Genomic DNA, 26,943 nt, shown 5'->3' with positions numbered 1-26,943 from the left:
CCAGGGCGGGCGCTCGAACCTCCGACCTTTATCCAGTGGTAAAGATGGAGACAAAAGGGAGCTTGATCTTGAACAGCCTGTGGGGAGAAAACTACAGTCAAAAGAAAAGAAAGCAAAAAGGTACAAAATCTGCCACTGGGGTGGTACCATTTCAAAAGCTACTACAATGTACACTTTAGACACTAATATGTATCTTTAAGGTACAAATATGTACCCCTTTGGGGTAAATATGATACAAAGATGTACCTTTTAGCTTTCATACTTGAATGCACATTCTCGTTCTGGCAAGCTCTAATCTGATTGGCTGAGTTTATGCAACTTCAAAGAGTAAAAGTTTGTTTTAGTTCTTTATAAACAAGGCAACAGGTTTATTTAATGTTTTTTTTTTTTTTTTTCTTAAATGTGTAGTATGGAATTTTTGGCCACCAGGGGTCACTCAATCAAAATAATAACATAAGACGTACTTTGATGACGTCGGGAAAGAGCGTAAGGCTCATGGGAGTTGTTGTTCATTGGAACACGCGCTCTGTTGCTCCCTGTCATTCCTCACTCATTCTAACTTAGTATTTTGACAATCACGTCTTTTCGAACGGAGAGACGATTTCAACGGCAACAACATAAACAAACGTTACTGCGCATGAGCGCTTTTGCAGACCTAACTTAACTTCCAGTAGACTTCCAAATAGAATCAATAACAACAGCCAAGTCCCTCTAGAGTAGATATTTTTTGATAACAAACAAAATGTTGGCTGCGTGGATCAGGCGGACTTAATGAAAATGCAAATTCATTATTTGCCAACAGGAGATGTTTTAAAGCATAGACATAAAGCACGAGAAATAGAGGTTTCCCCAGTAACAGCTGTAAACGAAGCAGAGCTGGTACGCTCACACGCTGCTTTATCAGACATATAACATGCAAGTCTTTCTTCAGAAATACAACGATATAAAACACCTGTGCCTCGCTTTGATATTTAAACATATAAATGTAAGGAATTATTATTATTTAACGTGCAGTACGTAACGTTACTCAAGGAAGCCTTTTTGAAAAAAGATCAGTTTTAAAATTGTGGCGAGTCTCCAAAAATAAATAAATGTGTGGGAAACACATCTCACAGCACAACCACCTGAGCCCAACTTCAGTCTACTCATCACCTTGCCTTTAACTGCGTTTGTAGAAGGCACTGCAGCCAGACCGATATACACAACACAGACCGGAAGTTAACTTAGGTCCAGGCGCGTGCGCCCGATGAAACCGTCTATATGAATTATGAGACCCCTATCAAATCAATATTCCATCTAGCTAGTAGTAATATATGTTAAAAAACACGGTCGCCTTTCGTTAATAATTATAATTACGTTATAACTATGATATCGAACAAGTTAGAGAACTGCATTTGAAGCTACTTTATTCAGCTAGATATAGAACAAATGTAGATTTAAATGAGAGCAAGTGCGTCTGCGTTTTACACAAGAAATCATTGTTTCACAAAATATACGGATAGATAAAGTTAGCTGAATGGATACATACCTGTTTATCAGAATGCAAGCGAGTTCGGCACCTCTCTGTAGTTTCAGCTTGTCACGAAGCTCTCTCTATCTTGGAAATGCAACTCCAATATTTACCCGTGTCTTGTTGCTTCTCTTGTCCCAAAACCATCTCGGGTCATTTATTTCACCCGTGCGTTTGCGCTTCACAGAACGTGCAGGCAAAGCATAATCATGATCCATAACTAAGTTATTGATTGAGGTTTAAATACGAATATAAACAATGTAAATATAAAATATAATGGTCTCGATCAAGGCTACTACTTTTTCTTCTTCGTCTCGTCTTTGTTTCTGTTCACCTTTGTATTTGGCGGTTCCGCAGGAAGTTAGATAAACTAGAGGGGTCAAAGTTTATATGACGCCATAGACGGGCGACAAAACGGAAATAAAGAAACGTGCCGTGTCTTCTAATTAAACTATAATTTTCTCCGGATTTGAAAGTTCGTGGAAACTGTCGGGATGATGTAAGTACACAACTAAAAAATATATATAACATACATATAGTGATTTCTGCTATTTTTAAAGCAGAAAAATTACATATTGCGCCTTTAAGTAGATTTATATTCAATGTCTGTAAATTTTTCGGCTCATATTATTTTGGATCGCTCTGTTTTTTTATCTTTCTAATCAGAGTTTCCTGACCCATAATTTCAAACATATATGGAGTAGGGATGGGCGAATCGATCCTGAAGTATCGTTATATCGATACTGATGCGCGTATCAAAAGTATCGATACTTAAATAAAAATATCGATACTAATATTACTAAGTAATTCAGTGATTTTGTTTATTAAACAGAAAATAATGCCTACAATATGCCTTAAATTGGACGAATAACCTATGTTAGCAAATAATTGTATGGAAGGGATTTTCCTGCTCATCTGAACAGACACAAATATTGCAAGGCAGAATCAATCAATTACAGAGAGCGTTCACTCACTTCTGAGAGTGCATTTAAATAAAGCTGCATTTCCCAAGAGTAGCCTATGATAAGAAAGCATTTTTGTTTTTGGTAAAGGCAGCCCAGAACAATGCAGAAAAAAAGCAGCCTACAGTATATGTTTATTTCACAATAAACCTATTGAAACTGTACCCTAGTTTGTGCAGCGCATTTATTTAAATTGTAATGTTAAAAGTTCATATTGCTCATCTTCAATTCTGTGTTGCTAATATAAATCATACACTCTCCGAATAAAAAGGTTGCATTTTATGAATCTATTACTGGCAGTGCCTTATGACACTGAACCATGGTAAAGTGAACATAGTTTAACTATAGTATTTGTAGATGTCCTTTGTTACCACTGCAGTAAACATATTTTAACCATGTGTAAATAAAAATATAACCTAATAAGTTGCAATTAAGGCATATTGAATTTTATATATATAAATATAAAGTTAAGTAGGTGTTATTACCCATTGTACTCATAATAATTAAATACATTTCATAATCTAAAAGTTCAGTTTAGAAGTATCATATTGATATAGATGATAATGGCCATTAAAAGTATTGGTATCGTATCGAAAATAAAATATGTGGTATCGTGCATCCCTAATATGGAATGATTTTGAAGGAAGTCTGTTTTACTCACAAAGGCTGCATTTATTTGAGTAAAAATGCAGTGCAATTGTGAAATATTATTACAATGTAAAACATATATATAGATATATGATGTAAAATAGAATTTTCAGCATCATTCCTCCAGTCTTCAGTGTCACATGATCTTCTCATTCTAATATGATGATTTACTGCTCAGGAAACATTTCTGATCATTATTTGTGATGAAAACAGTTGTGCTGCTTCATTTTTTTTTTCAGTATTTTTCAAGATCTTTTAGAACATTGTCACTTTTGATCAATTTAATCCACCTTTGCTGGGAAAAAAAAAGTATTATTATTTGAAATCTGACTCCAGACTTTTCTTTTTTTCTTATTTTTTACACAGCAATTGTTTTTATTTATTATAATATTATAGTATAGTATAGTATTGCGACTTGGATCAGACATTTGCCGTTTAGTCAGAGCTTTACCTGTACAAGATTATCCACCAACTATTAATTTATAAAATCTCCTCTTTCTGCACATTTCTCTGAGTTCCCTCAGATGCGAGTGTGAGTTGTTGACATTATGAAAGCTTGGGGAGAAACATAGCGAGTCGGATCCGGACATTAGGAGTAGACCGAGTGCAGATTTACCGCCTGTGTGTTTATACAGAAACATCCTGATGGCAAAACCCTGGGTTTCCTCATAGCTGCCATGAGAGAGTTCTCTCGGTGAGATTCTTGAGTGGGGTTATTGTTGAAAAAGGGGGACTCGGTACTTACGCAAGACCTGGACCCTCTTTCTGCTTCTCATTGGGAGTTAGCGACAGCCAAACTGCATTGCGTAACAGGAAAAGAGTGAAAGGGAGTGAGACAGAAAAGAGTTTGAGTAAAGGATGAGAGAGAGTGGGATTGTGAAAGAATAACAACTGCTCTTCCAGCGCTTTTATACTGTTTACAGGCAGAGCGCAGGTCTCATGTAATACAATACTCTAACACGAGCACAGCGCAGTGTGGGAATGAAATCTACGTGTCCAGGGCCTCCAAAGATGCAAGAAGGGAAGATCGAGATGCTCTGAGAGGTTAGAAACTAGAGCATTTCCATGCATACTAACTTTCACTGAATGTGAAGTATTGCCTGGTGCCACATAATCATTTCTGACATTTTACCACGCACAAATGTGGAGCAGGGTTTTTGACCAGTGAAATTTCATGGTGGTCCTGGCTGGTTACAAAACAATCTCATTGACATGGAAGACAGAAAGAGACAACCTCAGCTGTGTTTGCTAAGGCCAGCATTGCTGTTACTATTACTCATATTTGAGTTAACCCTTTAAAAACTACTGTATCATATCTGATACACAATTATAAGACCTTTTAATGATCAACATGAATCAAACTTTGTTGTTAAATCTGTTGCACACAATCTACTGCTTGCCCTCTCTTATCTGATTAATAGATCATAATGTTTTAGCAAAGTAAAAGTTATTTCAGTCCAATTGCACAAATGTCAACTTTCAGCTCATGATTCACATCTTTTTGCTTTCGAACCTTTACTGATTTTAAAAAAGTAAATATAAGAGTAACTTTGTTGGTAATATTTCAAAATGGACTGGATTCCCCAGATGTAATTTATTTGCATTTTTTTTTTTTATTAGTGAATCTTAGATTTGAGAGGAACGTTTGTTTGTTCATCTCTCAATCATCTTTGTATTGCATTATATGTTTTGATCATCAAACTAAGCATTTAAATATCATCTTACTAAGATATTGTGATAATATTTACATCATTTTATGTAGGTATTTGCATTCTGTTTTAAAGAGCATACTGATTTACATTACAAGCATCAAAATTGTAATCTTAATTTTTGAGCAAATATCAGCATCTGCACCAATACTTATTTTGCTCAGTTTGACTTTTAAGCATGATGCATCAAATATGATACTCATCAAAAAAAATGTTTTTTTTTAATATTTCTGATGTAAATGTTCAATAAACTGTGTTTTTAAAAATGCATTTAAAACAATAGAACAATTTTTCTGACAGTTTTTTATTATTATTATTATTTTAATATCAGGCTTTAGGGGGTTAAGGATTTAACTTTAATATTTAAGGATTAAATATCATCCATCACCATTTGTGCTACAGATACTGCATAATCGCTAAAACCATGTGGCTTGATGAGGAGAGGTGTGCTATTAATTTAAATTTACTTTTACTTAAGAAACCATGTGGAAAACATCCATTACATCCAGACGTAAATGAAGAGACGCCTTTACACATAAAGACTAAAGTGGGTTTATTTTGGCCATTAAGAAACAGCATCAGCACCCCAGTGTTGTAGCAACAATGTCTGCATGGCAAGCACCTCTCACATTTTCTGTAGAAATGCATTGCATAGTCATATTTAAATGGATATCCTTCCAGCTCTCTGTCTGTCATTATTCTTGTGTGTGTGTGTGTGTGTGTGTGTGTGTGTGTGTGTGTGTGTGTGTGTGTGTGTGTGTGTGTGTGGTGTTGGCCGCTGGCTCAGAACGAGTCCTGCAGAGACTAAGCGGCCTTCATGGAAGGGCCTTCAGAAGTGTGGGGTATTTTTAGTTCCCAGGGATTATGAACAGAGTTGTTTTCAATTTGTTATTGGCAGGTGAGCGTCAGAGCGGAGGGAAGAACTCTTCCATCTCTCCGTCTTTCTCCCTCCCAGTCTTTCATTTCTTTCCCAGCATTCCCTTCCCGTCTCACTCCCACTTCTCTGCCCTCGCTGCTCAATCTGCTTCCGTTCGGCCTCTCAAGGTCTCGACTCTCTGCGGCAGTTTCTTTGGCTGCTTCCACACACTCAGTGTTTGAGATCGGAAAAACTGTGTTTACTAACAGGTGCGACTTTCCAAATGTCCTCTACGTACAGCAGCAGACAGGGACAGAACAATGTATTTAACAATGCATGAATAGGTAACTGAATCTTTTATTTTATTATTTGAGGAATGCAGGTCACCATTCAAAAGGTCTTGGCTTTTTTTTTTTGCTTTTTTTTTTTCTGAAAGGCAGCTCCCACTTCTTTCGTCCTCTGCAGCCAAAGATTCTCTAGTTCATCCAGCTTGATTTTTTCTCTTCTACCCAAACACTTAACATGAGTTTTGTCTCAATTTGATATCACTACATTGTGCCTCTAAGCTTAGAGAGGTTAACAGCACTAAAACTAGGGATTGACAGAAAAGAATAAAAACACAGAAAATTGCTTATTGCTATATGTATGTCAAAGACATTTGATCAATTTTAAAGCATCCTTGCTTAATAAAAGTATTAATATAAAAAAAAAAAAATTCTGCTGACCCCAAATTATGTTCTTTTTTCTTTTATCAATTTCATTGTAACGAATCGTCTGAATGAGCCGATTCACTGCAATAGATCATTATTCATTTAAGACATTTAAGAAGTAATAAAACAAAAACAGTGATGTTCATTTTGACATGCTGTGCTCAACTGAAAGGAAAAAGTAGCTCATTATTGGAAAGGCAACAATGTCTTGAAAACAACTTAACTACTGTCATGTTACTGAATATGTAGTTAAGTTGTTTCTAATGTAAATACTTCTGAGCAGGAGCCTACAGTCGCTCCTCTCTCTGACCCTCCCAGGACAGGACGTCCCGCCGAGGGACTGGGGGACTCCGAGAGCATGTCTTACAGAAGAAATGCTCTAAAGTAGGTCAAATACTTTCCCTCCGCTCTCCTTCCCGGAGATTCAGCACAGTGCTACCAGTATTTGGTCTCAGTTTCCATTTTCGAATGGTAAAAGTGACTCGGAGGTTGCATCCGGCAATTTCTCGGACTCATAAATCAGGATCAAGTCTTTTGAATGTGAACAAACGTTTGAATATTTTCCTCATAATTCACTGCTTGTAAAAACTGAGAAAACTAATATATCCCCATAAATAAGCCCCTTAATGTCATAGTTTTATTGAAGCCACATGCCATGCCATAGGTCTCCACGGTAACTAAAATGTATTCCTTTGAAAATAATATAAACAGTTATTCTGTGTTAAACACAAGTTGTGTCTCTGTTTATTGTAATATTTAAAGCTAAAAAAGATTGTGTTGGAAAGCACTTTTTTTGTTTAAAGAAACGGTTCTCTCAAAAAAGATTAATATTGTCTTGCTCTAATGCTGTTTTTGCCTGTGGGAAATACCATATATATATATATATATATATATATATAAATATATAAAAGATACTATTCAAATCTATGCACTGTCACACCAAGATGTGATGTAATGATGACTACATTAGCGTCTACACCAATGCACAATAAGACTTTGTTTGTTATAAGTGTGCACTGCAGTTTTGTGTCTGCTGCTTTCAGTGGTCAAGCAGAATGGATTCTGATTGGCTGGCAATTATTTATCATTCATCTGCTAGAAAAAAAAAACAATTATATTCATTTATTTATTTTTACTTGCCTTTAATATTGTGCCAGTTTTTGTTCATGTCCTCAAAATGGATATCAGTATTTTTCAGTGAATTGTATCAAAGTTAGAAATGGCAGTATGGTGACTACACTATAAAATGTTAATAGTTAAACATTTTAATTTGCTTAAAATGTACTCACCCTCAGGCTGTCCAAGACTTAGATGAGTTTGTTTCCTCATGTAAACAGATTTGGAGAAATGTATCATTCCATCACTTGCTCAGCAATGGATGCCTTGCAGTGAATGGGTGCCGTCAGAATGAGAGTCCAAACAGCTGATAAATACATCACAATAATCACAGCACCCCAGTCCATCAGTTCATATCTTGTGAAGCCAAAAGCTGCATGTTTATAAGAAACAAATCCATCATTAAGACATTTTAACTTCAAAATGTTGCTCTATGCATAATAATACTTTCTCTTTTGATGTGACTTTTCACTGAAGGAAGCGTTATTATTCTTTGGCTTCACAAGATGTTCACTGATGGACTGGAGTGGTGTGGATTATTGTGATGTTTTTATCATCTGTTTGGACTCTCATTCTGACGGCACCCATTCACTGCAGAGCATCCATTGATGAGCAAGTCATGCATTTCTCCAAATCTTTTCCAGAATACATCTTGGACAGCCTAAAGGGTGAGTACATTTTCAGAAAATTTTAATTTTGGGGTAAACTGTTCCTTTAACGAACATACATATTTTCATTTGACTCTTCACGGGTCACCGATGAAGACTTCTGGCCACTGATGAGGCCCGTGACACACGACCTGGAACATCTGTGGTGGATGATGAGTTGGGCGTTTCACTGTAATGCAGATAGTGGAAAGGTGAAAGTGTACGCTCATGTGTTTGTGTAATTGGATTCAAATGCTAACTCTGACATCTGACAGCATTTTCCAGCCAGAGAGAGAGAGAGAGAGGGACGGTCCGGTCAGCAACAGGAGTTATTTCGGGACTGAAGGACAGACAGCCGTGTCATCGAGCAGACAAGCTCACTAATATATCTGTTCATTAAATCCTGGAGGAAATCCAGCACACAGGAAGTAGGACTGGGGTCAGCGGTGGAGCAGAGGACACTGGGAGGCATTTCCCGGCGCAGGTGTTTGATCAGTGAGCGTTCAGGGGCACAGATCAGTAACCGGGATCCGTGTCTGTTTAACTGCCTAATGCCTTCAAGATGCCTTATATTGTGTGTAGGGTAAACTGCTTATACACCGGCAGAGCTCTCGGTTTCACTGCTTTAAACAAACATGATGTCATGTCTTCACAGATGTGCGTATAGAGGTTCAGTTGAGGTTTATATGAAGGAAATATGTGCGAAAGTATCAGATAAGTGTTTTTTGCTAACTAAACAACTGGTGGAGGCCACAGTGCAGCTCTGTAGCGTCTTTCCTCTCAGGAAGGAAGCTCTTGTGAGATCAAGCCGCTGTGCATATTTTTTGGCGCACATCACAAGTGGTCCTCACTCACGAAGACTTCCTGAGTTTAAGATAAGTGTTTGCAATGGCAAACCTGACGAGTGATTTATGGGAGCATAAGAAAGGCTCTTTGTTATTATTAGTGTGTATGAAATGTGTGTGTGTGTGTGCGAGATGTGAATCATTCATCGGGGCTAGTGCTCTTTGTGAGCGCTTCGTATCGGGTTCAACCAGTTCAGTTTCAGCAGCACATCTGACTATTTTATCTCTTTTTATTGAAAAACGGTTACATTATTTTATATTACATCATTTTGTGTGCACTTGGTAATAAGGTGCTCTCAGCGAGCTTATGTAAGCTTGTAAAAGTCCTTAGATGGGAATAATAAGCCCTTGTGAGATATTTTCATTGTGTGATCAAAAAGAAAACACACCCAGCTGAGAGCCTATTAAAGTGCCTGTAAAATCAGGTCATAGGTGCTAATTTTACACAAATAATCACACAAGCTCCGCTCCAAAAAAAAAAAAAAAGGCCTAAATTTAAGATTAATGTATTTGAATTGCATAAAAATGCATTGAGTTTTAACATAAACAGGCTAATAAACTTAATCTGGTGCATATTTGTCAATCATACATACATAAAACAGGTCAGATTTCTGTAATACTAATAATGTGTTTTAAATACACAATAAATCCAGTTAGCTTTAATCTCAGTATTGCTTTGATTATTGTGACTGAATCTTGATTGTTTCAGCTAGCCGTATTTGAACGGTGTTCAAACTGAATCATTTTGTTTTCACAATGAACAAAAAGACATTAGTTTGGGAAGCCTGCATTTATAATGCATTATAATTCATGCATAATTATAAAGTTGTTCTGATTGTTTGTCAGATGCTAGAACATACGTTGTTTGGAAATTATTATGGATGCATTAGAATGCATTAAGGATGCCCATATAATGCTTTAGGCTTCACAGAAAGTCTTACAATTTGGTTAAATGCATTTTGAAAATATGATTATTTAAATAAAATCAAATAGTAGAATAAACTTTGCCATGCTTTTATGTTAAAACTGTAATCCAAATGGATGGTCATTTTACATGCAATTCAAATACATAAATCTTACATTAAGGCCAAAGGGTGTGAACCCAAAATTGTAAAAGCACTTCCTGTAATCTGATTAGTTGGCTGACTTTTGAGAAAGAACTAATCACAGAGTTTGCAAACGCTCACAAGGTCATTAACCTCTCATTTTTTAATTTGACGTTTGAGCCCCTTTGGAAAAATTAAACCATGTATTCATGAGCAGATCTATTTATTCTGCTCTGTTTATGTGAAATAATCAGTACGTATCACTTTTGGAAGTCTTTACAGATTCTATTATAAAAAAAAAATTCGGTGTAATTATGAAACAGTCTCTCTGTGTACGTTAATGTGGTTCTGATGAGTTTGTTCAGACCACAGCTGCTCCACATGCGACTAATCATTTTTATGTCACGTTGGTATAAATCAGCGGTTACAGACTCTCTGCTACTGAATCTGTGTAAATCAGCGGTTTGCTTCCTGACTCAGCCCATATTCCCCAGCGGGCTGAGGGTGACAGCGAGCTTGTGTTGTAGACAGATTAGAAGTAGCATTATACGTGTGTGAACTCGGTGGAGTGTGGTTTCAGTGAACCCTGCTCAAAGCGTCCAGTGTAGTAGCAGCACAGCAGAGCCTTTCATGCAGTCGAGATGTAAACAGCAAGCCTTACGCTGCCTTATTGTAAGTGTGCCTTTTTCTGCTGCTGGAGGGAGGAAGCTTCAGAGAAGAGCGTGGACTTGGCTCTTCTGTTCAGCTGGTCAACAGAAGAAACCTCTTACAAAGATTGATAGACTTCTGGTTCTTGAGATCTTGAGCACATAGCAATACAAAGAGCTGATTTCAAAAACAGTATAAAACTGTTTCTTGTTATGCTTTTAAATCTGTTTTTATCCTTTGATCTCAAAGTAAGTCTTAGTTTTGTGGTGGCTGGGCTTTAAAATTAAATTATAATAATCATAATTCAAGTGATGAAAGGTTTTGTAAGTGACAGTAATCAGTGTTGTGTACAGTAAGGTTAACCCGGCCTGCTTTACATGTTTGAAAATGATTAGCAGTTAAAACATTAGAAAATTAGAAAATTACGTAACTTAAATAAAGTAACTTGCAGATAGTGTAACTTGTGACCTGTCACAAGCTATTACATTTCCAAAACAACCTTCCCAACACCCATACAACCAGCACCTCAAACTATTGAGCAGTGCCCAGAAAAACCAACTCTAGCATAGCTGCTTCGTGGCAAGCTGAGCACGATCATTCACATACTTTTACATTCACTTGGTACACTGTTACTTATGCATTAGATATCGATTCTAAAAAAAAACACTGCAGAGTGATATGACAGACTTTGTATGGCGTAATGATCAATTATACAATAACAGAAATATCTGATGACAAAATACTGCGAATGACCATTCAGAATAAAATACTCCAGAAAGCCCTGTAATAAAGTTACTTCTCTTCAAGTGAAAATACACAGTTTTCCTTCAAAGCTCTGATTGTTCTTACAGTTACGGCAGCTGCCCAATATTTTCTTCTGTCCGTCTCATGTGGACGGACGTCCTGCTTGCGTAGGCTTATTAAACAAACCATTGAGCCTCTGTAATCCCTGACTTCTGTGCAATGCTCGGGCCCCGCTTATAGCTGCAGACCTCATACACTCTCTCTTTCTCACACACACACACATATGGGTCAAAGACATTAAGATGTCTGCATCAAAAGACATTTACAAAAGTGATTTTTATGTCCATATAACTTAAATGTCTACTTTTAAGGTTTGGGCAAAACCTAGATTAGTAATTTTTAGTATTTAGTATTAATTTAAAACGAATTAGTATTTTGGGTGAAAGTAATTAGTCTTTTAATATGTCATAAATAGATTTTTGTTGTAAATATGCCTGAAAAGATGGTTACACTGAATTACATTTTAATGAGTCTCTTCTGTAAATCGGGGAATAATATATGATATTTATTTTTTGCTCAGAATAACAAAAACACTTCACATCACTTATATATACGTATATATAAAAATATACAATATTTTTTATAAAATATATTTTTGACCGAAATATTTTGGCCATTGTTTTTAATTTTAAAATTATAAATATATTTAAATGCATTATTATTATTATTATTATTTTACTCTAGGCTATTCCATTTGCATTGCATTTTCTTGCCTTAAAATACATTTTGAAATATATTTTGGTATATGAAGAAAGAAATTGAATATAATTAATAACTGGTCTACAACTTAAAAAATACAGCAAAAAATATATATTTTGGGCAAAAAAAAAAAAACCCTATATGGGGAATATGCGAAAGCTCATGCTAAAAACAAGAGTCACACACAATTTGATTTTGAGCAAACTGAGTGTATCGCTGTGTGTCACCTGGCATCACGGCGGCCCGTCAGGAGCTCACTTACACAGTTGTGCATGTGTCTTTGTTTGTCTTTGTTAATTTGTTGAGCTACTGTGCAGAGTTTCGCTCTCATCTCGTGGTAGCACACATGGTTCTCGACACACTCGCGGTGTGTGTGTTTACGGGGCCTGTCAAAGCACATGACGTTCACACATGGTTTGGAGAACTGTGTGAGTGCTGGGCTACTGGGTTCACACAGGAACCATATGGAGCGGCTCTGTACCACAGCTGACCCTCGCGTGACGGCCCAGCCCGGCCCCTGGGGTGTGTCCCGCTATTGTTTCATCACAGTCTCAGTGTACACACTACGCCTCGACGCGCCTCACGAGCACGTAAAAATGACATCACTGCCTCTGCAAGACTCTGATTTACACAGTGAAAGTCTGAAATAGTTTAAACACCTCGAGTGCCATCAGCTGTGTGAGAAATATGCAGACCCTTGAGACAAAGAAGAGTACTTTTAGCATACTTTTAAAAAGAGAACTTACTGTATTATGGAAATAATGTCATTTAAAGATAATACTGAATGGTTATGGACACTCAGTTAATGTGCATGATATTTACAGTTAAATCTATTTTAGTTTAAATTCATATTAAACGCAGCTAACTGAACTTTAGTTTGATCATCTGACCCACTTAAGTAGGTCTATAAATGTAATTGTATACACTTATTAAAAAATGTACACAGAAATTTACTCACAAATAATTACAAAGAAAAGGGAACAGTTAAACATTGAATTAAACATGATGACTGAAAAGTATATTGTTGTCAGGTCAGTAACACTGCGTGCTGTTTGTTCCAGATTTCATCTCTTCAACGCATTTCAACCCGTACTTCAGGAGGCTCAGGTTTGACGTGAGCTCCATGGAGAAGAACGCCTCGAACCTGGTGAAGGCAGAGCTCAGGATCTTCAGGCTGCAGAACCCAAAGGCCCGTGTGTCTGAGCAGCGCATCGAGCTTTACCAGGTGAGTCCTGTCCTCTCCATCAGCCCTTCAGCATCGAAGCATTTCATCTGACTTCATCCACTCATTCAGTTCCATGAACCACTTGCATGTGAACTTGAGCTGTTTTCACACTTGGTTCAGTTCCTCGGTAGATCTCTTGTGACAGTTTTCCAGTTGAATCCGAAATACTTTATATTTAGAATAAAAAGTAATAAGTTACATTATATTACTAAAGTAAATACGCATTAGATTTGTGACCCTGGTACACAAAAGCAGTCATAAGTCGCATGTAGCAATTTCCAACAATACACTGGATTGGTCAATATAACAGATTTTTCTTTTATGCCAAAAATCATTAGGATATTCATATATATAATTTATCGATATCCTACTGTAAATAAATTAGAGTTGTTCCGATTCCGATACTAGTATCGGAAATATCACCGATACCACAACAAATTCTGGCATCAGCATCGGCGAGTACATGAACCCATATACCGATCCGATACCATTTTCTTAAACAAGTCCTAGTTATAATCATAGAGTCAGTAAAAGAGTATGACTGCTAGCTTTGCCTAACCGCTGCACGGTTCTTCTTCGCTGCTCAGAATGCATTGCAAACACAGGAAATTGTGCTGTGTTGCCACAAGCAACCCCTGTTTAGAGCAGCGAAGAAGAAATGAAAACGCATTAGCAGTATGTCCGCTGTTTAGCAGTATTTAAGACTGGACCAACCAGACAGTAAAACGGCGACTGGGGATGCCACAAGTACAGGCACTTCAATACCAAGTCAGTGCTGAAAATTAAAAAATTTGATGATACCAGCGTCTCTGTAGTACCGGATACCCTGAGCCCAGGTATCGGAATCGATAACGGGAAGAGAAAAAGGGTATCGGAACATCTCTAGAATTTCCCAAAACCATAATTTTTTTGATTAGTGATATTTTATGCAATTATGCAATTTTCTTATTTTTTTTATTTATTTGTTGCACCCTCAGATTCCAGATTTTCACAACATTGTATCTCAGCCAAATATTTTCCTATCCTAATAAAAACCATACTGTACATCAGTAGTCAAAAGATTGACTGGTTTTGTGGTCCAGGGTCACATTTTACACAGAGTAACTTCTGTAACCTGTTACATTTCCAAAGCAACCTTCCCAACAATGAACATTTCCTAGCATTTTCAGGAAAAACTCAGTCCTCTGGAACACAATACAGGGGTTTAGTGTTCTGAGCTATAAATGCAATACCAGATTGAACTGGTAAAGTAACCCAGAACCAGAAAAGTAACTAAGGCCACTTGTAATCACTTGTAGTTCACTAATACGCACTCAAGTTCAAAAACAGTTTCACTACAAGCAAACAGTGACGTCAAACAGGCTTGTGTACGCGGTGTGAAAGCACCCACACATGCACTTTTTAACCTCTCTCCTCCTCCTCTGTCCTCGTATGTTCGTTTATTTATCTTAAGGGTGCTGTAGGGCTCCGGCCCATCGATCAGCGGGGTTTTATGTGTGTGTGGAATGCTGTTTGGTGATTTAGAGTTCGGAGGGTCTCGAGGGCCTCCCACCCGCCTCTCCGTTTAACCTCGCTCCCCTCCTCTGTGTTCATGTGTCAGGTCCGTCATGACAGGTGCAGTAAACACTGGCCCAATAACACAGAGATGCTGAATGTCTTAGGGAGGGTGTAAAAGGAGCTTGCAGGGAAGGGAGAGGTTGATCCGCTTCCATTTGTATTACTCATGTTAATGATCCTGGTCAGGATCATACAGTCGTTATAATTAAAGTGAACTTCAGTAATGAAAATATAATGAAATATAACACATTTAATGTAGGTGTTACATTGGCTGATTAAAGAAGGGATTCTAAAATAGTGAGTCTAATCACCATGCTGGGAAAAGATCACTTCAGGAACTAAGCAGTGTCTGATCGATGTTTGGTGTATAAAAACAGCTCAAACTAAAAGATTAGAAAGAACAATACGAAATGCATTTTAACTGTATAGCATATACTTTATTCAAACTGTCAAACCACAAGACCAAAATAAAAGGGCAAACCTTTTTTGCCAAATATCATGAATGACCACGTGACTTTTATTTGGTGGACAGAAGTTACTCAAATGTTTTTTGATTTTAACAAAACTGCTTCTAATGAGATTGACGTTTTTTATTTACATCCTCAAAAGATGAAAATCAATATTGATTCAGAAATTAAAAACGTTCATCACAAAAGAGGTGTTTTTATGGTTATTTATTATTATTAATTCCAAGACATAATATAAATAATAAATGAAAAAGTATTACAATTTCTTCATAATTATATTAAGGATATCAGAATTAATTCAGAAATGAAAAACAAAGTGCATTACAGAAGTTTTTTTTTTTTTTTTATTATCAGGAATAATTCATTCCTAAATTTATAAAATATTTTAAAGAAATATTTCCCTTTTTTTTTTTTTACAAAGAAATAAAATACAAGAATATGATTAACTAATAAATGAGATTTTCTTTAAACAATTTGATCTTTTTAATGAGGTTGAAATTTCTGACTTATATCCTCAATTGTTTTTAAATAATAAAATCAATTTTAATTCAGAAATGAAAAGCATGTTGTTTCATCATAGAAGTGTTTCTAATTCCTTGTATAAATAGCTTTTTTACTGAACACAACCGTTCAAAAGTTTGGGGCCAGAAAGACTTTTAAAAGTATTTTCTGCTTACAAATGCAGCATTTATTTGATTAAAATTACAGTTAACACTATAAATAATCATAATAATACATTACAAATATTTAAATAATATTACAATTCAAAATAACACTTTTTTTATGTGAATATATTGTGAAATGTAATTTATTCCGGTGATCAAAGCTGTATTTTCAGCATCATTACTCCAGTCTTCAGGTTCACATGATCCTTCAGAAGTCGTGCTACTTCATATTTTTTTTTTTTTTTGTGGAAACTATGATTTGATGAATAGAAAGTTCAAAAGAACTCCATTTATTTAGAAATCTTTTGTAACATTATAAAGTTCTTATAAAAACATCCTTGATTTATTAAAGTAGTAATTTCTTTCTTACAGAAGTGTATTTTAATCAGTCAATAATGAATAGATCCCTCATATCCCTCCTGTTAAACCAATCAAGTGTGGAGATTTCTCTCTGTATCAGCAGTTGTGTAACTAGACTCCAAACTGTCCCGAAAGCAACAGCAGACCCCTGTAGCTCAAACCTAACAACCCTACAATTAACAATCTCCATGTCGGCCTCCGTCTGAGCCTCTCCATCCCACGGTCACCTCCGCACTGCAGCCGAAGCAGTGTTTTACGCATTAAGAGCTGTGCTGTCCAACGTAAACAGAGGAATAACAGTGCACCCTGTCCAGCATCTGTTTCCGCCACCGCAGCCCCTCCAAGCATTTCCCAGACCTGGCTAATCAATCAGGGAGGAAGGGAGCCGCTGCTGAGGCGCTGGACAGGGTGCCTGTGCTTGACCCGTGCTGATGCCTGTCCTGTTTCTGCAGATCTTAGGTCACAAGGACCTGACGTCCCCCACGCAGCGCTACATTGGCAGCAAGGTGGTGCGCACCCGCACGGAGGGAGAGTGGCTGTCGTTCGACGTGACGGAGGCCGTCAGCGAGTGGCTGCTGCACCGAGGTAAAGTCCAAACCGCAAGACTAATGACTTTTAGTCCTAGTCTGTCTCTTAGGATTCCAGTGGACCAGAATGGACCAAAAATATTGCTCAAGAGTCATCTTGTGCTCATGGAGAAGTGTGCTTAACTGAATTGAAAGTGCAAAATCTTTAAAGTACATTTTTAAGGTAATATAGTATTAATGAAACAAAATATTGATAATTTTATTTTTAAAATGTACTAGATTGCATCTGTGTTAAATATGTGGGTACAGATTATTCATATGCAATTATCAATAGAAATTAAATTAAAACAAATTTAACTTAAACTAAAATCATTACAAATTGTTGCATGAAATAAAGTACATTTTAAATGAGTTAAACATTTATAATTTTCATTTCATTTAACTTTTTATAACATTATTAGTGCTGTCAAACGATTAATCACAAAGACTTTGTTTCGGTAATATATGTGTGTGTACTGTGTATATTTATTATATATATATATAAACACACACATGCACAGGATAAATTTTAGAAGAATATTTTATTTTTATATATAAATATTTTCAATATATATACTGTGTGTGTGTGTGTGTGTGTGTGTGTGTGTGTGTGTGTGTGTTTATATATACATAATAAATGTACACAAAACAAACACACACATACAGTTATGCAAACAAAGACCTTTATTTTGAATGGGATTGATCGAATGAAAGCACTAAAAATTATACAAACTTAGACATGAAATGGCAATTCACAAAACAAAATTTCAAAACATACATTTAAAAGATAAACTTAAATGTAAAATGAAAGCAGAAAATCTAAATAATCAAATCTAGTTCAAAATATAAAAAACTATAATTGTATCTTGCATTCAAATCTGTTTTAGTTTCTCAAACATGTTTGTGATTTCAATAGAAAACAGAACACTCTATGTGTAGTTGGTTTACCAATAAGTAACCGATAAGTTCAGTTAATACAAAGAGACTGACAATACTTTTATCACTTAGCTGCAAGTCCAAGAAGTCCAAAAATATTACATTCAGTTCACATTAAATTATATTCCCTTAGCAAACTTAAAGTACATGGTCCCACTTTATATTAGGTGGCCTTAACTACTATGTACTTACATAAAAAATTTTGTTCATATTGTATTGTAAAACACTTTTGCTGCTATTGAGGTGGGATAGGGGTAAGGTTAGGGAGAGGGTTGGAGGTATGGGTAAGTTTAAGGGTGGGTTAAGGTGTAAAGTATGGGTCAAGAGTGTCATTATAAATGTAATTACAGAAATTAAATACAGATGTAATTACATGTAGGTTTTTTTTTTTATATAAGTACAATGTGAAAACATGTATGTACACAATAAGTACATTGTACTAAATTATTAATTAAAATGTAAGTATATAGTAGTTAAGGCCACTTAATATAAAGTGGGTCCAAGTATATTAATTCATATTGCATTTTGAAACTTGCACCCTACAATCAACACACTAAAGCAAAAGATGTAAATAACCATCTTAAAACAAGAGTTGTGGTGAAGACTCTACGCAGTACTGTAAATGTAATTCTGTATTCTCAGCTCAGATCAGTTCAGTGGTGTGTGTTTTCACCAAGAACAGCAGTAGTAAGAGGCCAGAGCAGAAGCAATGATGAAGGTGTGTGCTCATCGTCCGCCTGCATGAGCTCATACCAGCACGAGCCCAGCGGCTCTCCATCACGTTACGCAGCAAATCTCCTGCATGACTGGAGTGGCTGTGATGAATGCTGGAGCTGAGAGACGGCAGTGACGCTGTGTGTGACTCCTGAGGGATGATGGGAGTGGGCTAGATCTACATCAGGGGCCAGATCCAGAGATGAGCTCATTATCTGCTGTAGGTTATCTGACCTTGCTGTACGTGTGTGTGTGTTTCTCACTGTTTTCCTCTCCCACCAGACAGAAACAATGGATTCAAGATCAGCCTGCACTGTCCCTGCTGCACATTTGTGCCGTCGAATAATTACATCATCCCCAACAAGAGCGAGGAGCTGGAGGCGCGCTTTGCAGGTGGCTTTGGGCGGGGGTGCGAGTCTGCGAGTGTGTGTGTGTGTGTGTTTGCGTGTGTGTGTGTGTGTGTGTGTGTGTGTGTCTGCGTGTGTGTGTGTGTCTGTGTGTGTGTTTAAAGAAAAAATGGAAATCAATATTTTAGTTTCTTTCTCGAGTCCATCAGATTTTATATACTGTATATACTTTTTTAAAGAAAGGATTGGCTCTGATTAAGGCATGAATTGCAGCAAATTAATTCAAAACAAAGTGCACTTAAATGTTTAAGTTGCGTTTTTGGTGTTTTCCACCAATGTCTGGACACACCTACTCGTTCTAGATGAGGCCTATTTGTTACGTTTTACAATAATAATAAAGTCATCAAAACTATGAAATGAAAACTAGCTTATATTAGCACGTCTCCATCCTTTGTCTAGATCCAGCTTCTAGTCACAAATACTGCTTTTACCTGAAGAAGTTTGATTGACACATGTTGAGCTGATCCTATGATAATAATACTAATAAAATGTTATTAGGAGTAGTTCTAGTATGAAAATAATAACAATAGAAGGATTTAAAATAATAATAATCATAATAATATTTTTTCAAACAAAAGTTAATTAATCCTAAAAGTTACAGGTTCACAGTGAAACTTACACTACATTTAAGGTATAGATAAAATTGTAAATTGAGTCTACACTTATTAAAATTAAATTAAATTAAATTGTTTTAGAAACGCTTTTTAGTAAGAAATTGCTAGTCAATTTAAAAAATAATTACATAGAAATCAAAAAGTGCACATTGAATTAAACATGAAATTTTGAAGATGAAAGACTGAAATAGTAGTTTCTTGTCAAACAAACTCCAAAGCTTGCTGTACTGCTCTACTGTTTGAGATACAGGAATGTTTTAGCTGTCTGATGCAAACTGTCTGCTTTCTGTGCGGTTCACAGGTATAGATGACAGCTTTGTGCAAGGAGGGGATCTGAAGATGTTTAAAAAGCGGCGTCAGAGCGGTCAGTCTCCGCACCTGCTGCTGATGCTGCTTCCCTCATACCGGCTGGAGTCACAGCACAAGAGCCACAGACAGAAACGTGCTCTGGACGCGGCCTTCTGCTCCAGGTACCACCTCCTCACAAACGTCTGCATCTGAACCGCAGCAGAATGGGCTTCTGGGGTCTATAGATACTCATCTGTCATTAGTTAAAAAAGCCAGACTTCAGGCCAGATTTATGCAATTGGCAGGCCGTGTATCAAAGCAGACCGGACCAGCTATCAATCCAGATTCAGCTTAATCAATGAACTGGAAAACTTTTCTCTGTTGGATTACAGCTACAATATAAATAAAAGTGGCTCGATTGTCTTTTAATAAAAGTCATCTGTATTCTCGCTTTTCCAGCCAATTGCTGTCACGATCACATTTTCACTCACATTATACCAATGTGCTGTTAATTTTATATTTCCTGACATATCAGCTTCCATCATACCATCCAGTATTAACAAGCTGAGAAACTAGCAGCCATTTGTCTCCAAATCGAGAAAAGAAAAAATAATAGAAATAAAATCGAGATTGAGAATGAGTTCATTGAAGAGTGGACTGATCTGATTAGAAGTGCTGGCCAGAATTCAGGATTATAAGAAATCACTTGAACGAACCATTTTCTTTCCCGTGTTGACAAATTTCCTGTTGGAATAGAAGGTTTGGGCGGGACGTCTCCAAGGACTCATCCCTTTTGTTTTGTTTTTGTTAATAGACATTAGACAGCTGTGAGCCATGCTACATTCTGTTCAGATGCAAGATAGATTTTATTAGAGTGAGGGATCATTTCATTCTAGAGCGCATTTGACTGTATAGTGCAAAATATTAAATGCATATGAATGCTACATTTATTTTAGCCATGAATTAGACGCATAGAAATATCATGAATCCAATATACATTTTGCAAGTTAATTTAGACTAATTAATCCTAACTAATTTTTTTGACATATATATAATTCAGTTTTCTTAACAGATTTACTAATTTCAATACTGTAAACAAATTAACCGCCATAAGAATATATTTTATTTTTTTACCATAAATATTATGTTCAGATTACTTTACAAGAAAATCTTGGTCAAAAATGTCATATTTTGTTCATATAATATAATATAAGCACGAGCATGTAATGATAAACATGAGTATCGGAAAACTTGCATGTGATTAGTAGTGATTATTAGTCAATTAATTGATTAAAAAAGTAACTTACTAAACATAACATTAATTCAATATGTACAGTATTTATTTCTGCACCACATATGCACACGGACTGCATACACACTGCAGACGGATTGTGTGGAACAGGCGTGCGTCTTGTCAAGGTTTTCATTGGGAAGCTTCTTTAAAAAAAAAAGCAAACCCGGCGGCTTCAGCTGCATCCATGTTAGCGCGTCACATTTGATGTGGTAATTTCATAGTAGGCATACACACAGGTTTAAGACTAGTTCTCGCCCCCTACAGATTCGGCTGGGTATACATCCGCGCTAAAATATCAAGGTGAAAGTCATCATAGCTCGCCTAGTATAGACCCAGCTCCCAACCCAACTTTGAGAATAGATTAACAGCGATATTATTATTATCGCCCGATAAGAGTCTCATGTTAACGCAGCACATTAACGCCGATAACAGCCCACCACTAATATATATATATATATAAGGCCGTTATACATATTGAATTAATATATATATATATATATATATATATATATATATATATATATATATATATATATATATATATATTAAGTATTTTGCTTAAGATAAATTTACTGAGGGTTTAATGGTATAAAAATGTATGTACATGTAAAAATACAAGTGGTAACTTACCTTAAACAGCTAGTTTTACCTGATTTAACCCCCCAAAAAAGGACTTCGTTGGTACATTATAATTTAATGTATATTTTGTAGACCTGTTCAGTGATGTTAAATAGTATTTAAATAGTTAATTTAAATGCTACTATTTTATCTGTGCTACTGCAGTTATTTCTTAGGTCGAAACAGTCTTTTTCTCATTTTAATTGTCAAAATACATATTAATTGTACGAGTATAGATGTTTATGTGCATATATCATAGTTTGAAAGTGTAACAAAAATGTGCCAACAAAGAGAGTTGCGTGTCATACATCCGTTGTGTTTGTCACAGGAATGTGCAGGACAACTGCTGTTTACGCTCTCTCTACATCGACTTCAAGAAGGATCTGGGCTGGAAGTGGATCCATGAGCCCAAAGGCTATAACGCCAACTTCTGTGCAGGAGCCTGTCCGTATCTGTGGAGCGCAGACACCCAGCACAGCAACGTAAGACAAAACCTGCAATATCATTCTAGATATAATGCTTCTAGGTACTTATTTTTTCTACATTTGTCAAGCCACGAATTACATATGGTTTTAATAAGTGCATTTCATGTCCCATTTCAGATCCTTGGCCTCTATAACACCATCAATCCAGAAGCGTCTGCATCTCCTTGCTGTGTGTCTCAGGATCTGGAACCCCTCACGATCCTTTACTACATTGGAAAAACCCCCAAAATCGAGCAGCTCTCCAACATGATTGTCAAGTCCTGCAAGTGCAGCTAGGAACCGATCAGCTCCGTTTCCAAGAACACGCATTCACTCAAACAAACACACAGTAATTTAAAACCCAATCACACACGTGCTGCGCAGGGTGTCCAGGTACAGCAGAGTAATTCCTACAAACTCTCACAAACCACAGCACACATCTGAATGTGTGAACTTGTGCTGGAAACGGCCCTGTCGGCATGTGTCACATCACCCGCTCATCACTCTATGGATGTGAGTTTGGCAAACACTGGAAGTATGTGATCTATATGTGTCTATATGTGAAGCAAGTGGAAGGGAAAGTCCCTTGTTCCATTTATTTCAAACCAACACTTCTGTTTTTGTTGTTGATTTTGTTCCCCTCAGTAATACGGATATTGTTTGTTTGGTAATATATAAAACCCATGATGTTGTTCACCAATACTGGTGAAGAGCTGGAAACTTCTGGCAAACAGTACAGATGTCACAAATGAACTTTGAGTTTGGCGCAAATGAAGCGTTTTTGGATTGGGGTTGGTGACAGAAAGATGAAATATTGCGGAAAGTTAATGCAAGCCTCAGAAAGACATAGTTTAAGCCACCTTACATGGAGTAAAAAAAGGCCAAGAACAATAAGTCATGTTGTTTCTAGCAGCCAAAGACATTTTGTTCCATTGCAAACACAAACATTCTTTACACAAATACGCAACTGCACACGCAAATGCTGCAAAGCAAAACCATTGCATTTTTGTATCACTGGCAGAAAAAAACAGTTTCCATCAAATATCTGCACCATTAATCCAAATGTTTTATTATGCAGATAGCTGGATATAAACATGCTCAGAAAGATTCTCTTCAAACTTTTGCTCTGCCACATGACAACAATTGACCTGGCAGAGAAAGGTATGTTAGTCCACTGTAGCGCCCCTGAGAATGCAACATGTACGTGTGATATTTAGTTGTGTTTCAGAACTTAACAGCATGTGAAACTAAGTTTGCAAAGCAAGACGTGTGTATGATTGTGTACGTATTTGTGGAAGAACTTTAAACGCCTTATTCTGAAGTTAAAAATATTTGTACACAAATTTATGTCAAGCTAGCTCTTAACACAACACCAATGTAGTGAAATACAGAAAAGTTTTTCCCTTGCATTTTTTAAAAGTTTCAGTTATACACGACAACATTTTCAAAATGATTCACGGTTACACATATCAGCACAAATGGCCAAAAACGCAGTAATACGTATGCCAGGCCAGTAGTTGGCGTTGTCACCTTGTAAGTAAACAGTATCAGTAGGGAAGTGACGATTATATGATGTTTGTGATGCGTCTCTGCTGCTGGTTGTAATATTGAGTAAATTGACACTTTGCTGAAGAAGCGTTTGCAAACTCTTGAGCAGCAACAACAGTACCATGCACTCCGCCACTGTTGTGTATGTAAAATCAACACATACCGCGTATGTCTATACGTAGCATTTACTACGCATGCGCATGACGTCACCGTTTTCAAAGATTCCTGTATTGGGTGTTCACACGGAAACGACTTGCACTTCGAAACCCATTTTCAAAAATGTGCGTTTTCAGTCCCTAAAATGCTGTCTTCGTGTAAACGAACTGACAAAACACATAAAAAGTTTCCAGTTTTTGGCCGAAAATGTTGTGTAAATGGCCCCTTATTCTTCACAAAGTTAGTTCCTTTAGGACCGTCTTTACTGTATTTTAAGGTGATGCTGTTGCAGTGTAATATGTACTAAGTAATATTAATTAACAAAATGTACTTACATGTAAATATGCCACCTTAAAATAGTGTTTGCATGGTTTGAAAACAATTCACAAATTAAAACAGCTGCAAACAGCCACAGTTTTGTGAAAAAGCAGGCATTTCTGAAAAGAATGTGCAAAGCTATACCAGAGCATGTTAAAGTGCCTGGTTAAACTGGAATTATGGGTTGGTAAATTGGCAACTTCTTTAATTCACACCATGGTCCCTTATAAGAGCAGGTGAAGCTGTGATGTCACCAACTCGGCAGTGTTGACAGGAAGTGATATCATCAGACTGGTACAGAGACTGAATTTGCAATAGGTATGTTTGCATGCACTACTCGGAATCAATCCAGATTCAGAAATCAGATTCTCAAAGCTCTGTTTACGCTTACTTATTTGTTTACATGTGCATTACATTAATTCCAAACAAAAAAAATAGCGCATACACAGTTACCAGTCACCACATTGAGAACATTTTTTTAAGCAAATATTAGAAAATATTCAGTCTCCTCCACTGACCAGTTTGTTTTACAGAACACAAATAAATTTTATGTATCAAACTCTGTCAAATCATTTGCATGAAGACTTTTGAGTCTGATTGAGCCATCGATCCAACTCTAAACAGATCGTTGGGGTGCATGTAAATGTTGCTATTGATGTGAGAAGAGTGAGTTGCTTTTGTAAAGTCAGATTTTGATGAAAGGATTTGAAGAATGTGAACAGACGTGTAAGTGAGAGATGGTAACCCACATGTTGTGCAGAGGCCAGCTTGACGAATGCACTGCAGCCGCCGTGGACACTGACGGCCATAACGCTTATCATGGAGAAATTGTTTCTACACATCTCAAAAGTCTTCCTGAATTTGTGATTTTTTTTTTCTCTCAGAGAAAGTGATCCTTTGTTACGAAGAATTGCACTGACTTTTTTTTATTTCTACATTTTTTGTTTGTTGGTTTTTATTCGTAGTTATAGCTTCACTCACATAACATGAGCTGATGATGTGAGTGGCTTCTAGGTGGAGGTTCCCCTTTTAACTAGTCCTTATCTTAACCAGTGTTAGAGAGAAACTGGTAGCAGATCAGATTAAAAGAGCAACGTCCATTCATGCCCAAGATTTTTAGGTGACACTTATTTTATTTGTATTAGGGCAAGAATGACTTCCTGAAGACGCAGGAAGCGGAAGGAGACACCAGCATTGTCACACTAGAGCTGTTTATTGTTATTGTTGTCTATGATGATGATGATGATGATGATGTTGATATTGTTGACCCACTATGGTGTATTGTAAAACATTACTGTTGTGATGCTCTAGTGGTAAATAAATTATTTAAGTGACAAGTGATTGTGCGCTTGTGTTTTCCTTTGATAAATTGAATTCTGTTTTGATTCAGATGAGTTGAATAAATGTTCACGGCTGCATTTATTTGTTCAGAAGTACAGTAATATTCTAAAATAGTTTTAAATAACTATTCATGTGTTTTTTTAGTGTCACATGATCCTTCAGAAATCATTCTAATATGCTGGTCAGCTTTTATCAATTATTACTGGCGATGAGTTATTAATAATGATTCTTATTGCCATTGTAGCTGAAATTAGTTTTGCTGCTTAAGTGTGATTTTAAAGATTATTTGACGAATAGAGTACAAATGAACAGCTTTTATTTTATGTATTTATATTTATATTCAATGTATTACAGTTTCCACAAAAACATGAAGATGCCACAAAATAACCTTTTTGTCTAAATGGTTCCATAAAGAACCTTTGACATCTAAAGGACCTTTCTGTTACACAAAACGTTTTGTGGTGAAAGAAGGTTCCTGAGATTATAAAAGTGTAAGAAAGAGATGATTCTTTAAAGAATCTTTGACTAAATGGTTCTTTGTGGAACCAAAAATGGTTCTTCTATGGCATCACTGTTAAGAACCATTTAAAGCACCTTTACTTTTAAGAGTGCTGCTAACTATCAGAAATGTTTCTTGAGCAACAAATCTGCATATTAATGATGATTTCAGAGACTTACAAAAAAAATACAAAATAGAAAATCTTCATGAAAGTTTATAAATGTAATTTTTTTGAACTGGTTCACTGAAATAAACTGTCTGAATGAATTTCATTATTTAATGTGGTTGAATAAATTAAGTATTTAAGTGAATTTTCCCAAACATTTTTCCCAAAATCTGGAAAGGAAACGACTCCTTAACATAAACAGACTATATTACACTGCCTAATGATGAAACCCTAAACATTTAATCTCCATTTACTACATTTGTTTATAACTCACATACGCAGTGAGCGTGAGCAAGCTGACATAAACTACAGCACAAACTCTTGAGTTTACTCTAATGATGCTCTGATACTGTATATCTTCCCATTAGCCCTGGAGCTCTGGAGTCGCGCCGGGCTCATTAGCCCAGAGTCTGTGGTTCCTTATTTAGGAGTGAGACTCGAACAGCAGAAAGCTCTGGAGACTGTCAATCTGGAAGTAGGTTAGGTTAACATTCTAGAGATAAATGCTCTGCAAACGAATAATGTCACACATATAAGCTA

General features: G+C 36.4%; 1 protein-coding gene across 1 annotated transcript in view; it reads left to right on the top strand.

Annotated features, from left to right (window-relative positions):
* Positions 1–25,738, top strand: part of LOC113116533 (transforming growth factor beta-2-like) — a 33,994-nt gene extending 8,256 nt beyond the window's left edge. The window contains exons 2-7 of the mRNA XM_026284746.1: positions 13,262–13,425; positions 16,927–17,059; positions 18,973–19,083; positions 20,013–20,181; positions 22,240–22,393; positions 22,514–25,738. Of these exons, the coding sequence (XP_026140531.1) occupies positions 13,262–13,425; positions 16,927–17,059; positions 18,973–19,083; positions 20,013–20,181; positions 22,240–22,393; positions 22,514–22,672 (890 nt within the window). The 3' untranslated portion in view covers positions 22,673–25,738. The remainder of the gene's footprint in view (positions 1–13,261; positions 13,426–16,926; positions 17,060–18,972; positions 19,084–20,012; positions 20,182–22,239; positions 22,394–22,513) is intronic.
* The last annotated feature ends 1,205 nt before the right edge of the window (positions 25,739–26,943 follow it).

The sequence above is a fragment of the Carassius auratus genome, chromosome 16, assembly GCF_003368295.1.
Source record: "Carassius auratus strain Wakin chromosome 16, ASM336829v1, whole genome shotgun sequence".
Lineage (NCBI taxonomy): Eukaryota > Metazoa > Chordata > Actinopteri > Cypriniformes > Cyprinidae > Carassius > Carassius auratus.
This window is presented reverse-complemented; position numbering and strand designations above follow the sequence as displayed.